The sequence below is a fragment of the Lytechinus pictus genome, chromosome 19 (assembly GCF_037042905.1).
Source record: "Lytechinus pictus isolate F3 Inbred chromosome 19, Lp3.0, whole genome shotgun sequence".
NCBI classification, from domain to species: Eukaryota; Metazoa; Echinodermata; class Echinoidea; order Temnopleuroida; family Toxopneustidae; genus Lytechinus; species Lytechinus pictus.
In genome coordinates this window covers 5223671-5241381 of record NC_087263.1, presented here as the reverse complement: position 1 = coordinate 5241381, position 17711 = coordinate 5223671, and the positions used below count along the sequence as shown (strand labels likewise).

Sequence of the window (17711 nt, the reverse complement as noted above, 5' to 3'; positions counted from 1 at the left end):
ATATCTTAGACCAAAAAAAAGCCTTGGGCAATTGTCACCGGAGCAAATGTTGTGGCATGTAAATGCCTTATAGTAGTTGTATAGCAGTAGTAGCATCATTATTAACATCATTTCATTTTGCGAAATTGCTGTTTGGGAGGCAAAAGTGAACTGAATCACTGTGTCGCTCTGGTCTCTTCTGGTATAACAGATGATTAGGGATTTAATAATAAAATAATATAGGATTTGTGCTCAAGGCGCTCCTATATCACCCCGGCTATGCTAGTCTACCAATTCTGGTGTGCACAGCTTTTTGAGGAATTCCTGCCGGTACCCATTTACCTCACCTGGGTTGAGTGCAGCACAGTGTGAGCACAGTATGGATAAATTTCTTACTGAAGGAAAACACGCCATGGCTAGGATTCGAACCCACGATCCTCTGTTTAAAAGGCGAGAGTCAGAACCACTAGACGACGCACCCACAGGTGGACCACTGCAGTGGGGTTTTCCCCTCTACACTGGGAATTCCCCCTCCTCTTAAACAAATAGTGCAGGGAGAAATTTGTTAACTCTCTTTTACACTGGGGTCTCCACCATCATCATCATCATCTTCATCATTATTTTACATTAATGATGATTTTATTGATTATTCCACCAGGATTAGGCATCCAGAATGCGTTACCGAGAGGGATGTCGAGTCAGCAGCAAGCGTTCCCTCCCCGAAGTTCGGGCATGTCGAGTCATTCGAGTTTAGGTCTACCTACGTCATCGGGCATGCCGATGCCTTCTATGCCTCCTCCTCCCAACCCTGCATCACCGAACAGGTCAGTTAAGGGGACCGCACACCTTACGATCGGTCTACGACCCGATTTTGGAATAAGACGTAGTAAAATTTGATGCTAATATTAAGACATGGAATATCTTACTGTGTTACGTTCAAAATCATTGTACGAATACATATGTTCAAATCTGTGACTATGCTATCATCCTTAGAATAAAAGCAAATTTAATACCTAGTCGTAATGACGTCATAGCAGTCGTACGATTTGAAACTAAATTGGCCTTTACTCCAAAATAAAGGCTTGCAATCTTTCAAAATGGTTATATTAGTATTCTTTCAATTAATTTCAACCTGTAATAAAAAGATATATTCCATTCATATTATCAGAAAATTAGCAGAATGCGATTTGTTCCAAAATCGGATAGCGAGCAGTCGTAAGGTGTGCGGTGGCCTTAAGATAACTTATCGTCACCTCTTGGTTTTAAAATGATTGAATATCCTAGTGGAGGTTTGCAAAAATCTCAGCTGTGGGGCCCTATATGCTGTCTGTGTATGCACTCATGTTTCAAGAGGAAACCCTGAAAATTTTATTTTATAAGCAACAATGCATGCTTCACAATATTTATTTTCCCTCCATTGCATACAGTATTAACTTAAGCGTCTATATGGAAGCTTTTGACTGTAGTCATCATTATCGCAGTTATTAAATGACCAATTAGCATAAAAATTGCTGTCTGACCTAAAGGTTTGCAATTATGATTACAGTATTAGCCGCAATAGAAAAATATTTCAGATCGGGAATGAAGTCAAAGGACAAGTCCACCCTAACAAATAATTTGATTTGAATAAAAAGAGAAAAACACTATAAGATAAGTGTTTGTCACTCAAATAAAGTTTACCTTAAACAATGATTTTTTGCACTAGGGTGAAATGATATCCAAAGTCCTCTTGAAGTGTAGAGACGCTAGATGATAGCATGATATGTATTATACAAGTGGGCCATTCTTGGTCACGTGTGTGACTGAAATTGTGACAAATCATGACTTTAATTATTTATCAATATAAAAAATTTAAAAAAATTTGCAATTCAAAGGTTATTTACTACTTCAAATCAATTATATACGTCTTGTAGTTAATTGCCAATTTGCAGTCAATTGCAGATTAGCTTCTAGTAACAGGGAGTGTAAAGTGATTTTCTACAGTTAAAATTGATCTGTTAATTGTAAAATTTCATTAGAACATTTGCATTTGATTGCAAATATTTTCTTGCAAGTGAGTATAAACCTATTTATCGTCGGAGTCCGTTCACATCTTGTTGAAGCGCTTCATCTATAAAACACATTGTTCCTTTCACTCTTGTCTTCAACAGGGGGATGCTAAACATGAGTCATAACAGGACCTCACCCAGTATTCTAGCTATGCAGCAGAAACATTCAACAGCGCAGCAACAACAACAGCAACAGCAGCAGCAACAACAACAACAGCAGCAGCAACAACAGTCGAGGATAATCGGAAGTGGAGTCACGCCCACCAACTCAAGCGGCATCGGTGCATTTAATCGACCCCCGAGCTTCGGCGGCGGACAGAGCGCGTTACTCGGCAACTTCGGTGGTTACGGGAATGGTGAGTGTCATTCATAATCTGCATAATCAGAACAATATTTGGTAGATGTACATATGTACAGTGTTTTAGCTAGACCCATTTTAGTGGTGGTCGCTATTTCTCGGCATAACAAAGTTTATTCAGGCTGAGTTAGTGGTCTTAAAGCCCGAAGTGAAGGAACACCAATGTAATAATAATCTGACTTTAGGAAATCTTTGAAAATAAACTGATATTTATCAAATATATACATTTTTAATGTAAATTATACAAATAAAACAAGATTAGAGATGGCAATGAATGCGAGTGCAATTCCTCTTTGTAAGGAGTTAGTTTTGAAACACTTTTCTTTTGAAATTAGTGGTGGACTGAAGCAGTGTTTTTTTATGATGATTGGTGGTCAGAAATCTTCTGTGCCGGCTGGCCCCAACCACTTCCGTCCACTGTAGCTATAACACTGCATATGTATAAGTGCGTGTGTTTTTTTAGGGGGGTTCATATTGTACTATTGTTTCAGCCAGCATAGATAATAAATCATGGTAAACATCAAAGAAGAAATGCAGATTAAAGTTGGGACGTTGCGAGGTACTTGCGATCAATTTCGTAAGTCTGGCAATTAATTTCAAATCTTCACGTGATCACTGGTAAAAGCAGTAAAAGAACTAAAAATCAATTTGCTCTAGTTACAATTGGTATATCATTTGTGTGCATCAGAAATTTGCAATAGATTGCAAATATTTTCTTGATACACCCCTTTGATACCCCCCAAAAAAATTAAAAGGTGGTTCTCATTCATAATGTTTAATTATGATAAACTATGTAAATATTCTAAAACAATCTCTCTAAATGTCTGATATTTTTCTATCCTTAAATGTATTTTCTGCAAATCTCTTTTTTCCAAAATAACCGGCATCCTGATATGAACCCTTGGGGACTGATAACTTGAATAACGGACCTCTCTCTTTTTTTCTCTTAGCAAATGACACCTCAATCCTTGACAGCTCCGACTTTCCAGTCCTGGCGGGCACGAGAGGGCGACAAACGGGAGAATCATCGTCAGGGAATGTTAGCTTGTTCCAGCCAAATCCCATGGCAGGCAGGCCTGCTTATGGTAAGCATTAAAAACTTTCTTTCCTTTAAAAAAAAAATTGCACTCCTCATTTTCTTTATTCATATATCTCTTTGCACCTCCCCCCCCCCCACCCCCTTATTTCAGTAATAAAAATAGCTGTTCACTTTTATCTTTATGATCCCTCAAAATTATTTCAGCTAGAAAGAAGATTAGAAGAAGATTATAATAGTGGCGTAGAAGAGGATGGTTGTGTGTTTTGTCTTTTCTGTCTCTCTGTTTTTTCTCCCCCATGTTAATTTTAATCCAGTAGGCATGGTAAGCAAACAAGCGGAACCGACTCCGGAGTTCCAGATGCAGAGTGAAGACTTCCCCGCCCTTCCAGGAGCAAACATCAAGAATGGTATGTGTCATTTATGCATGCATTTATCTTTTTTTTAAAGTGCATTGAACTATGTACTATCTGGGATTGAGTATCTTTGATATAAATTTGTGGAATTGTGTACTATCTCGGATAAAGGTTGTTAGATTGTGGATTTTGGTAAAAAGTTTGTTGAATTGTGTATCTACATGTATCATACCCAAAACCTTTAGTTCCGAAAGGATTTACTTCTAGTTTTCATGAAAATTTAGCCATTAATATCAAACCATATTTTACATAGGTAGATAATACACAACCAAACGCAACAATCTGTTCTTTAAATGAATGCACACCGCTACACACTTTTACCAAAGATACATCCACTTTTTAATGAAAATTGAGTTACCGATATCAGACTGTTTCTCAGATACATTAAGTAGCTGTCTAAAACAAAAGTTTGAACCTCAAACAAAAACAACATTTTGAAAGAAAAGTTACTAAATATGCTTGTCACTTTTCCAGAGGTACCTTTAGGGTCATTGTTGATAACTCATTGCTTATGGGAGCTGAATGTGTGTGCCCCCTTTATGTAATGTTTCAGAGATCCATATACTGAATATTTTGTTTTCAGTTATAGTTAAAGGGGTGGTCCAGGCCAGCTCCAAAAAATATTTAGCCCGTAGTAAATAATTACAGGAGCCATTTCAAAAAGTATTATCTCCTTACTCGACTTTGGAGATTTTTAAGAGCATTTCTTGTAACGGTTATTTGGGGCAAAAAGAATTAAATTTCGCGCACATGTAGCGAGATCGGTCACGTGACTGTGACGTACCATCTCCACTTTGGTTTCGCAACAATCCAGCGCACGACGTCTCACAGCTGCAATATGCCTATGTGTCAGGCATACGGCTGCTCGGTTCGGCCGGGAGAAAATAACCATAAAAGTGCGTTTTCTATACCAAATCCGATCCGAGATCGAGAGAGATGTGCCCAGTGGCTTCACAATATTGGGACTGACAAGTTTGACATAAAAACATACAAATATAACGCGAGTAGAGTCGTTTGCGAGGACCAAATGCTCTCTCTGGCCGTCGGCATCACCGGGCAGTTCCCGCACCGACACTAGTCATTTCTCCCCACTCGATCGGCCGCTGGCTGCGGTACGATCGGATCTTCCTCCACCTCTTCTTCTTCTATTCGCAAATCTTCTATTCTTCGACGGTTCTCCAACTCTTCCGCATTCCACCTTGGTTGGAATGCATATCCCGCAGGACCCGACATATTAATTGTTCAAATTATGAAATAAACGGCGAGAAACAAACAAATTGTGAATTACAGGGTCGACGGTGGCTGCAATCAATGCAAGTCGAAAACTACATGTAGCTAATACCGTACGTATGCGGCCCGGCCGGCGCTGATGATCTATACGCATACGTGCGAGCGATAGCTAGCTAGCTAGCTAGCTCGCTCGCGCTCGTAGCAGCAGCCAGCGAAGCCAAAGTGGAGATGCTACGTCACAGAAAAAGCTGCGCATTGCATTCTGGGATCGTACAGACTCGTGCCAGAATATGATTTTGGCAAAATTGAAAATTCAATAAAAAATAACTGTGCCTCTTATTTCTTAAAAAAAATTTAGTATAGGAAAGAGAAGGTTTTTGTCTATCTAGTGGATATAAATTAAACCTGGCCTGGACCACCCCTTTAATGATAATAATGAAGATTATTATTATTTATTTATTTCTGTTTTCTCTAGACAGGGTGGTCTCTTCAGTACATAAAAACTGCTTTTCGAGAGAGTCCTGTACATATAAAAATACATAAAACAATCATAATACAATACATAATACAGAACTAATTCAAAAGAAAAACTACATACAATATAAAAGAAATAAAAATTAAAAGCATGCATATCAAATTAAAAAACACGATGGATACCCAGAGTGGTCGAAATGTAACAATAAAAAATACATCAAAATAAAATGAAATAGCGATAATGATCATGCTACTGGCCTGGAAAATTAAAAAAAATATATATAAAAACTGTGAAACAAACAATCAGATTATAGTCATTTTATTAGTATGATAAAATAACAATTAAATAAAAACGAAACAATTCTCTAATTGCCTAGGACCCCCCCCCTTTTTTTGTGGAAATTTTGGCAGTATTTAGTAAAAAAGGAAAAATAACTTGTTTAAAAAGGTCTTAAAATGTGTGGCTCAGTTGTTTGCACTGTCTTTTAAAAGATTGAAATGTAAGGCAAGTTTGGACATTAAGTGGAAGACTGTTAAAAATCAATGTGCCTTGATAAGAAAACGATAGTTTCATATATTCAGAGCGTGAAGTTGGGATAAAAAGAGGGGTATTTGCAGCATTTCTTGTCGTATAATAAATTGGCCTGTTCGATATTAGCTTCTTTAGATAATTTGGGGTAAGGTTGTTAATTATTTTGAATATGATAATACAGTGATTAAACTTGATCCGTTGGAGAACGGATTGCCAATTAAGTTTCTGCAGTAAGTATAACGTAGATGTATATCGGTCGGCATTGAGAATTATTCTGGCGTAGCGATTCTGGGCTCTTTGTAGTCTCTTAATGTTCGTTTTTGTCGTGTTACCCCAGATTACGGAACAATAATCAAGATGAGGGACAAACATGGCAAAATACAGATCAATCAGTGTCTTATGGGTTAAGTAGGGCTTAATCCTCCTAATACAAGCAGTGACCCGATGAAGTTTGCTTAACACACTGTTAACATGTTTTGTCCATTTCATAACTGGGTCGAGAGTAACTCCAAGATACTTGATGCTGTTTACGTTTTCCAGTGTTAGATTTTTACATGATATGTCAATTTTACAACTTTTTATTTTCTTTGTGGAACCGAAGATCATGACTTTAGTCTTGTCGATGTTAATATACATTTCGTTTTTGTCCATCCAATCAGTTATCATATCAAACTGTGATTGTAAAGAATGCTTCAAATTATCTTCAGATTTTTCTCTGCAAAATATCACCGTATCATCAGCGTATAAAGATAGTTTTGAATATGGCATAAACTTCATATTGGCAATATCATTGATATATATACTAAAAATCAAAGGCCCAAGTGTCGAACCCTGAGGAATTCCTGTTTTTACGATTAACGAATCACTTAAAGTACCATTTATTGAAACACGCTGTATTCTACCTGTTATATATGATTTAAACCAACTATATTCATTTTCTTTTATGCCGTAGCAAGATAGTTTATTTAATAATTTATCATGAGGTATAACGTCAAATGCTTTACGGAGGTCTAAAAAAACACCGCCTGTTATAAACCCACAATTCATATTTTGTAAGATGTAATCTGAAATATCGAGAAGGCAAGAGTTGGTTGAGTGGAAAGGCCGGAAAACCAGACTGGCTGTCAGTCAACAGGCAATGATCGTTGAGATACTCATATAGCTGTTTATGGACTGCCTTTTCAAAAATTTTACTTACAATTGATAAGATAGAAATGGGTCTATAGTTCATTGGTTGTGTTTTTTCTCCACTTTTATATATGGGTATTATTTTTGATAGCTTAAAATCATTGGGTACACTTCCTGTTTTAAGTGAACAGTTGTATATACATGTAAGTGGTTTGACAATAATTATTGCAGCAACCTTTAACAACGCAGGGTGCAAATCATCGAGACCATAGGCTTTGCGGGTGTCAATACCATTCAATTCTTTCAATACAAACTCCTCTTTAATTTCAGAAAAAGTGAAGGTACTCTCTGAGAATGGTACATTATTCATATAATCATAATCAGTATCCAAATAATTTTGTCTTTGCGTACTGGAGCTCTTTATTTTATCTGCAATAGAATTAAACATTTCATTAAATACATTACCAATGTCTTCATTGTTTTCAATCATTATACCTTCATGTTCTATCTTAAAGTCATTTTGAGAATCCGACTTACTGGCTGGGAGGAGTTCTTTTATTACTTTCCATTTTTGTTTTAGATCGTTTCTTGAAAAATCTTTGAACTTATTACAATAATACTCCCGTTTCAATTTTTTGTTCATGTTATTTATTTTATTTCGTGTGCACTTATATTTTTTCCAGAAGTGTTCAATTTGACTTACATCAGATGAATTTTTACACTTTACAAATTTGGCTTTGAAAAAATCTCTATCTCTTGAAAGTAATAAATATTCATCTGTAATCCATGGTGCTGGTTTTGACTTTTTACGTATAGTGATGTATGGCGCATGCTTATCACATAGTTCAATGAACTTTGCTTTAAAGTCTAACCACATTTTGTCCACATTGTTTATGTCAGTAAATAAAGAGCTCCAGTCCACTCTAGACAGATCATTCAAGAACAATTCAGAGTCAAATTTACGGAGAGACCGCATTTTCGAGATCTTTGGTTTACATTTCACACTATTCTCTTTTAAGACAGCATAGATTAAAGAGTGGTCACTTATACCAATAGACTGAACTCCAGACCTTAATGGACCAAAAACATGGGAAACAAAAAAGAGATCAATCAATGTTTTACTATATGGTGTAATACGAGTGGGATTTGAAATTATTTGATTAAGTTGAAATGTTTCACACATTTGTAATACTCTTTGTGACAAGTTATTACAGGTTAGCATATTGCAGTTCATATCCCCTGTAATTAATACCTTATCTGTTAAATTACAAACATTTTCTATATTAAGTTCAATATTTTCAAATTCACTAATCGTTGCCTTAGGTTGTCGGTATACTATTCCAAGAAGGTATGGTCTATGATTTTTTAATTGAAATTCAATCCACATCAGTTCTAATGAGTTATCTTCAAGGTCTTGTCTTCTCTTATAGACTATGTTTGTCTTTATATAACACCCTACACCTCCTCCGCTACTACCCTCTCTATCTTTTCTCTCAAAATTATAATCATTGATATGTAAATAGCCGGTTGGGAAATCACTATCAAGCCATGTCTCAGATAGCGCAAAGATATCATATGGATTTGCACTGAGAAATAATTGTGTATCATCTTTTTTATTTCGTAGACTGCGAACATTTAAATGTCCTATTTTCATACCTTTGTCTTTTGGAAAGACAGATGTATCCAAATCATTGTCTTCTAGGGCAAAAGATTCAGAATTTTCTGGATGGGTTGTATATTTTTCAGGTGTATTAGGTACGAAACAAGGGAGTTGATTCATATAACAAAGGTTACATATCCAATCTTGCGTAGAGTAAAATATATCGTCTGTCACATTTCCACATTTAACATGTGACCATTTGGAACATTTCACACATAAAATCGATTTCTGGTTTTTTCTTACACTTTTAGAACAATAGATACATGGAAAAGCAATGTTCATAGATGGATTCGTGGACTAGGAAGAATGTACAGATTATGCTTACGTATGAGCATGTTGACTGAAGTTAAAGTCTGTCGAGATCTGCTAGGTTACGGATGGTGACGATCTCGCCTCTCTTTGTGATGACGCGGATCCTGCCGTCTATCGTCCAGGCTTTCGTGACAGCGTCACTTTTCAGAGCTTGTCTGACGATTTCTTGTCGGATCGAAGTTAAGTCTTCACGGATGAAAACCTTCATATTTGTCAGTGATCTCAGTTTGGTTCTTGCAGCGTAGACCTTTTGCCTGATGTTGTATCTTGCAAATTTTACGATGATCGCTCTTGGGTTCCTAGATGATTCGGATCGTCTTCTTGGCGTTACGCGATGGCTCCTATCGATGTCATTTTTCGTGACGCTGATGTCCAATTTGAGCTTGGTGTTGATGAGGTCAATGATGAGAGCATCGGTGTCTTCATTTGCTACCTCTGGCATCCCATACACACGAAGACTATTCCTTCTGGAGTATTGCTCCTGTTCTTCATGGGTGATTTCTGCTGCTGCCAATTCTTTCTCAATTTTCTTCACTTTTTGTTGAAGTTCACAGATTTCTCTTTCTTTCGATTCAAGGTCAAGCTTGATGGCAGAGTATACATTCTGCGATACTGGATCCATTATGGCGTCAACTATTAGGGACACCATTTTGTTAAGCATGTCCTCACTACATAGAACATCTTTTATCTCCTTTTGTAGTTGTGTAGATTGCGTTCGGTCAAGCGTAATTGGTGTATTGTCTGCTAAACGAGGACTGCTCCCAGGGTCCTCCCAAATTTCTCTGGAATCGGCACTCAATCCTTCTGTGTGATCACCGGCTGGTCTCGGGCGGCGTTTCGACGAGCCGTACGTCTCGCCATTTTTCTTCGGCGTTGTCGTCATACTCAGATTTACTTCAGATTTTTTCTTTCTAGTGGTCACTTTCTTCTTCTTTCCAGTGGCAACACTATCTTTTCCAGTCATAGTGAGGTTGTTGAGAGATATTTGTCCTTGTTGCAAGAGAATTATCAGATTTCCAAGGTAGATTTCCAGAGTAGATATACACGTTTTTGTAGAGAAAGTCAAGTTCTCACAGTTCTCAAACACGTAACACCTGTTACCTGTTAACTGTTACACCAACTGTGTATCGAATACAATCAAACTCTCAAATTCGAATCAACGAAGTAACTCTGGAAACCGATAATCAACGAAGTAAGCGAACATATGACAAAATATGACAAAAGATGATGATGGTGATGATGACGATAATGATGATGATGAAGATGTCGATGATAATGAGAATAATAATAATGGCAACACTATCTTTTCCAGTCATAGTGAGGTTGTTGAGAGATATTTGTCCTTGTTGCAAGAGAATTATCAGATTTCCAAGGTAGATTTCCAGAGTAGATATACACGTTTTTGTAGAGAAAGTCAAGTTCTCACAGTTCTCAAACACGTAACTCCTGTTACCTGTTAACTGTTACACCAACTGTGTATCGAATACAATCAAACTCTCAAATTCGAATCAACGAAGTAACTCTGGAAACCGATAATCAACGAAGTAAGCGAACATATGACAAAATATGACAAAAGATGATGATGACGATAATGATGATGATGAAGATGATGATGATAATGAGAATAATAATAATGGCAACACTATCTTTTCCAGTCATAATGAGGTTGTTGAGAGATATTTGTCCTTGTTGCAAGAGAATTATCAGATTTCCAAGGTAGATTTCCAGAGTAGATATACACGTTTTTGTAGAGAAAGTCAAGTTCTCACAGTTCTCAAACACGTAACACCTGTTACCTGTTAACTGTTACACCAACTGTGTATCGAATACAATCAAACTCTCAAATTCGAATACGAATCAACGAAGTAACTCTGGAAACCGATAATCAACGAAGTAACTCTGGAAACATATGACAAAATATGACAAAAGATGATGATGATGATGGTGATGATGACGATAATGATGATGATGAAGATGATGATGATAATGAGAATAATAATAATGGCAACAATATCTTTTCCAGTCATAGTGAGGTTGTTGAGAGATATTTGTCCTTGTTGCAAGAGAATTATCAGATTTCCAAGGTAGATTTCCAGAGTAGATATACACGTTTTTGTAGAGAAAGTCAAGTTCTCACAGTTCTCAAACACGTAACACCTGTTACCTGTTAACTGTTACACCAACTGTGTATCGAATACAATCAAACTCTCAAATTCGAATCAACGAAGTAACTCTGGAAACCGATAATCAACGAAGTAAGCGAACATATGACAAAATATGACAAAAGATGATGATGGTGATGATGACGATAATGATGATGATGAAGATGTCGATGATAATGAGAATAATAATAATGGCAACACTATCTTTTCCAGTCATAGTGAGGTTGTTGAGAGATATTTGTCCTTGTTGCAAGAGAATTATCAGATTTCCAAGGTAGATTTCCAGAGTAGATATACACGTTTTTGTAGAGAAAGTCAAGTTCTCACAGTTCTCAAACACGTAACTCCTGTTACCTGTTAACTGTTACACCAACTGTGTATCGAATACAATCAAACTCTCAAATTCGAATCAACGAAGTAACTCTGGAAACCGATAATCAACGAAGTAAGCGAACATATGACAAAATATGACAAAAGATGATGATGACGATAATGATGATGATGAAGATGATGATGATAATGAGAATAATAATAATGGCAACACTATCTTTTCCAGTCATAATGAGGTTGTTGAGAGATATTTGTCCTTGTTGCAAGAGAATTATCAGATTTCCAAGGTAGATTTCCAGAGTAGATATACACGTTTTTGTAGAGAAAGTCAAGTTCTCACAGTTCTCAAACACGTAACACCTGTTACCTGTTAACTGTTACACCAACTGTGTATCGAATACAATCAAACTCTCAAATTCGAATACGAATCAACGAAGTAACTCTGGAAACCGATAATCAACGAAGTAACTCTGGAAACATATGACAAAATATGACAAAAGATGATGATGATGATGGTGATGATGACGATAATGATGATGATGAAGATGATGATGATAATGAGAATAATAATAATGGCAACAATATCTTTTCCAGTCATAGTGAGGTTGTTGAGAGATATTTGTCCTTGTTGCAAGAGAATTATCAGATTTCCAAGGTAGATTTCCAGAGTAGATATACACGTTTTTGTAGAGAAAGTCAAGTTCTCACAGTTCTCAAACACGTAACACCTGTTACCTGTTAACTGTTACACCAACTGTGTATCGAATACGATCAAACTTTCAAATTCGAATCAACGAAGTAACTCTGGAAACCGATAATCAACGAAGTAAGCGAACATATGACAAAATATGACAAAAGATGATGATGATGATAATGATGATGATGAAGATGACGATGATAATGAGAATAATAATAATGGTAATAATGATGATGATGATATTAATAATAATAACAATAATGATTAATAACAATAATAGTAGTAATAATGATGATGATGATAATAATAACAGCAATAATAATAATAGTAACAACAACAACAGGAGTAGTGTAACTTTATAGAGTGCACACACCATTCAAAGATGTTGATTGCACTGGCTCAACAAGAATGTGTCTATGTCACACTTACACTATGTTTATAATCGATGTGGAGAAATTAGATTAACCTTAATGTTGGAACTTTAAATCTTAAAGTAATAACGTTGCCCTCGTTTCTTATGCCATACTTATTTTTTTCAGAACAAAAAGACAATGCAAGATTCCCCGGGGACAAGGCGAATAATAACAGTTCAGAAGAGAATGGCAATGGCAACGAGGTCAAAGGCATCCAAATACATCCAGACGGTATGTATTCAAGCATGGCCCGTATTCTCAACCCTAGTCTAAGGTTGTGGTTTAAATGCGTTCGATCAGGATATTTGTGCTAAAGCCAGAGTAACAGTATGTAGCACTTAGAAACATCGGTATTACTATGAAGTGCTATATAATTGTTGCATATTATTATTATTATCATCAATAATAAGTGTCTGGGAATGGTAATCAATATGGATTTCTTTACCATTGAAGCACTAGGAAACAAAACAGTAAATATATCTTTTAAACAATATGTTAACATTATCTGCTTCCCATAATTTTAGTATAGACTGAGACCATTGCCATAGTTAAACCTGACTTCAGAATACGGGCCTATGATACCATAATTGTAGTATCTCCTTCAGTGCCCAAACCTTGAAAATCAGTACTGAAGATCGGAAGGCATATTATCAGATTTCTTTGGAAGAGAATTATAATAAGTTAAACCAATGATTATAGAAAGAACTGGAAATAACTACTAAAGTTACATCAGTGGAGTCAGCTATCTTAATCTATTACTTTAATGTCTATATTTGTCACTTTGATTTCTTTTTTTTTTTGCTGTTAATTTTATGAAGATGTAGATATTGCTTGAATAGAATTGTTTTCCGGGTTTTTCAATCATTGTTTTTGTAATTACCCATCACTGATTGTTATTGATTTTTTTCATCGTTATTGTAGTTTTATTGTGTATTATTTTTGTTCTTTTTCAGGTAAAGTAATGAACATCCCACCAGGTATGTTAACGGATCCCTTTGGTATGGTAGGACTTCTAACGTTCATCAGAGCAGCTGAAACGGATCCTAATCTTGTCCAGTTAGCCCTTGGTAGCGACCTCACGACGTTGGGCCTCAATCTCAATTCTCCAGAGTAAGTAGGCTCTTCTTTTCACTCCATCTTTAACCCTTATTAAACTGGGGGGGGGGGTCAATTTGAACCCCTCGACAAATTTTGTCACTACGCCATCTCGTGAATTGTTTTGATCGCGCCGCTCACTGACTTTTTACTTTTAAGTCTTGCGCATCTTTTTAGACCAAATGTGCGACGCCCTGGTACGCGGTTCCGAAATTATGCAACAATTAGTACGTGCATGTCAAGACCCAAAATTGCACAAAAACGTGAATTTGTGTACAAAGTCAATGCAAATTGTGTTTTCAACCAAAAATCATAAATGTATGATTATTTTAGTTTAAATGGTCTAAATGGATCTATTTTTTCATGTACTGTACATTTGCTGCTAATACTACAAAGACTTTCTACAAAAAAATCAGAACGTTTGGAGCTTTATTTATCGAGTGAGGGGAAAAAGTATGATTTTGCATGTATACTAATTTATGCATAAATTAGCATAATCAATCAATAGCAATTTGTATGAAGTAAATTACCATACAATTTTGTAGATAATGTCCTAGACAACCTTCGTGCCAATTTTTGGCCTGATCGTGCGGTCGACAGCCAAGTTCTCAAGGGGGGGGGGGCCATATGATCTTCCAAAATACCCCGGCCTAGATAGGGTTAAAGGTGAATTAACCCTACAGAAAATAATTTGAAATGAAAAGAAAAGATGGAGAGAAGCAATTAAAAAGAAAAGTTCCATTGAAATCGGTGCCAAAATAAGAAAGTTTGAAAAGTTTCAATTTACCTTCTGTAGCGATCCTCAAATTGGCAATGCTGGTTGAAAGGGGAAGCGAACTAGTCTGCAAGCACTGACCCAAATTTGACGCTTTAACTAAAATCATGTCTAGCGTGAAGACTAGATTCCAAACTCTATGTCTGTCTGCCTCTTAATTTCTTTCGTTCATGAAATGTGATATTTTCTCCTATTCCTCAATGTGCAGCTTATCTCCTCAGCTCAAGATATATCATCGGAAAATGTATCTGACACAACATATGTTGAGTTTGTAAAAAAAGAGATAATGGAGTTAATATGAAATTTGGTGTACAAAATATCTGTACTGACCGCACAGAAACGTTGTTAGCGCTAACAGTGCGCTAACAGAGGCCCTGTTTAAAACCAGTAATGTGGCAGCAATGCCTAATGTTACAATAATGCATTACTTACACACTGAAATAAATGTTTTGACTTAACAATCCAAAAGATGTGACCGGGCTTACTGTTAACGTTCTGTTAGGCTACCGCTGTTTCTGTGCGGCTGGTACTCGAGAGTAAGTAACGTAGCTGTTATAAATGACATCTACATTCTACACCTCTGTTAACTGAACGGTTCCTTGACATTTGCTCTGGCGACAATTGCTCCGCTGTAAATTCCACACACTAACAGAATGACCAACTTGAACCCTTGTTTTAACACTATACCCTATCCTAAATCTAACATAAAATCCTATTGTGAAACTAACCCTAACTCTATATCTTAGACGAAATAAAGTCTGGAGCAATTGTCGCCGGAGCAATTGTCTTGTCACCAAACTGAACATGTACCTATTGTGATCTTTGCTTTCTAATAGAAACCTGTACAGTACGTTCCAGTCGCCGAGTTCCGATGCGCCGAGCAGACCTCAAGATATCGACTACCACGTACCACAAGAGTATCTCACGAACCTACACATACGAGATAAGGTTAGTATACATGTGAACACAATGGCCCAAATTCACAAAGGCTGTTTCAAGTGTACCATGGTTCAGAACAGAAAAAAAATTGCTGGGGTTTCAGGCCAAATTCTCCCTTCATAGATTAGAAACATGATTTAGTACAGAAGCGGTTTCATCAATATTTTATAGTGAAACAGAAAGATATGGAGACCTCACCAAATAGCATAAATTGTAAAAGAAAGGTCTCTCATGGAAATATCAGGGGTAATGTCGAAGGCCGGTACCAGACAGTCTAAGGCCCAAAACAAGGCCAAGTACTTCAGACCTGCGGGGCCAAGGCCAAGTACTTCAGACCTCCAGGGCCGAGGCCACATAATTGTCATCGGACCGACCATTAGGTAGATAACACTGGCAAATATCAAAACTTACGAAGAAAAAAAAACAATGTTTAAAAAATGTGCAAAGCACAAATATTCATGCATTCATTATTTGATTTATTTTGCTTGTTTTGTAGCTTGCGCCAATCAAGTTATCAAGATACGGAGAAGATCTTCTGTTTCACCTGTACTACACGCATGGTGGGGATGTCTTACAGCTAGCAGCCGCTGCAGAACTGTAAGTATTTTATACTCAATTTATGCATTGTCAGAAACTTTGAAGCCTGTCCAAAGCTTTGGTATTGGGCCAATGATATGAATTATAATCAAGTATTCTCTAATGTACCGATCTAACTGAAGTGTAAAGGTCATTACAGCTTTTACCAACTGCCACTTCTCTGTGAAACTTTCAAATAGTCAAATCTTTGATATCTAGCGCCCTCTCTTGGCAATGTTTTTTTTTTTAAAGAGATATTTGAGCACCTATAAATTTAATGATTGGATATTTGAAAGCTACGAGAAATATATACCAAAAGTTTCAGCCCACTCCATGCTTTAAATAGATTGTATATAAAAATAAAAAACATGCTTTTATTTTATTTTCATCGGCAGCTGATGAAATTAAATTTTCATGTAAAATTACAAAATTAATCCTGTGAAACACTTTTCATTTCAAATCCTTCACATCATACCTGTTTTAAGGCATACCCATTCACATTAGCAAGTAATGAATTAGAATAGTGATGGACGCATTTGGGGGGGATTTGCCAACACTATAGGCAGGCTTTAATGAAGCGCATATGCTCTCTTTCATGTCGGCTATTTTTTACATGTAAATGTACCATTCATATATTATATTCAGTTTTTAACGTTTTTTGCTTTTCACCTGAATTTGCTTTAGCTTTTTTAATGTTTTTTAACTGTGTTTTTGTTATGTCCTTTATTGTGCCTAAACAAACTTGTAAACATGAATTTTCCAGCTGCGGCTGCTCTTTTTGTTTGCGATGTTTGATCATCACTAAATACCATTGTTTAATTAAATTGAGTTTCAGGTCACATGATCAAGGTAAAAGGTCATTTAGGGTCAATGAATGTGGTATTTTATTATTATATGAATGGTATCTTTTGTGAGTACTTTGTTGGCGTTCATCCAAACTGTCGTATCAGTCAATTTTGGCAAAAAATTGATTTTGAGATATTTTAAAAAAATTAAAGTTCAAATCCTAGTTCCTACTCTATACATATAAGTAGATTTTTATGCAGCAATTTATTCTAGTTTCTGAGATATGTGGAGATTTTCAAGGCGATGAAATTTTTTTTTTTGATAAAATGCACAAATCCCAATGGAGCATGTACAGTAGCAAAGCAAGAAACAGCTGCACGCACTTAATATGCAAATGCACGGTCAGCCAAACCGTCGTATCGGCACTGCATTGACTTTGCCCGTGAATAATCGATACAACGTTTTCACTGATCAATGTCAGGGTTGTTGTATTCCCTATGACATTTGTACAGGGAAAATCTAAACGGCTCAAACGGAATGAAGCTCGTTTGAGATACCTCTCTAATTCTTTGTTCTGTATTATAAATAATAAAGATATCATTGTTAAGCATTTGTCTTGGCTTTTTCTACAATGTATTCTTCGAGCAATAAAAACATTGCAAGGCTGAGGACAAAAAGTGCAAATTATAGCAAATTTTGAAGTCAATTTTCCCTTCAATGGGTTTTGCACTGTTGTATCGCAATATGACGGTCAGATGACTGCCA

At 36.4% G+C, this 17711-nt stretch overlaps 1 protein-coding gene across 2 annotated transcripts in view; it reads left to right on the top strand.

The window, feature by feature from the left end:
- The window catches only part of LOC129283210 (CCR4-NOT transcription complex subunit 2-like), a 37464-nt gene that overhangs the window by 7015 nt on the left and 12738 nt on the right, over positions 1-17711 (top strand). For both annotated transcript variants that reach the window (XR_010296571.1, XM_064113704.1), the window contains exons 6-13: positions 638-803; positions 2130-2383; positions 3336-3470; positions 3742-3831; positions 12902-13006; positions 13729-13885; positions 15482-15593; positions 16081-16181. Coding sequence is in view for 1 of the 2 variants with exons in the window: in XM_064113704.1 (XP_063969774.1) it covers positions 638-803; positions 2130-2383; positions 3336-3470; positions 3742-3831; positions 12902-13006; positions 13729-13885; positions 15482-15593; positions 16081-16181 (1120 nt within the window). In the remaining variant the exon portion in view is untranslated. The remainder of the gene's footprint in view (positions 1-637; positions 804-2129; positions 2384-3335; positions 3471-3741; positions 3832-12901; positions 13007-13728; positions 13886-15481; positions 15594-16080; positions 16182-17711) is intronic.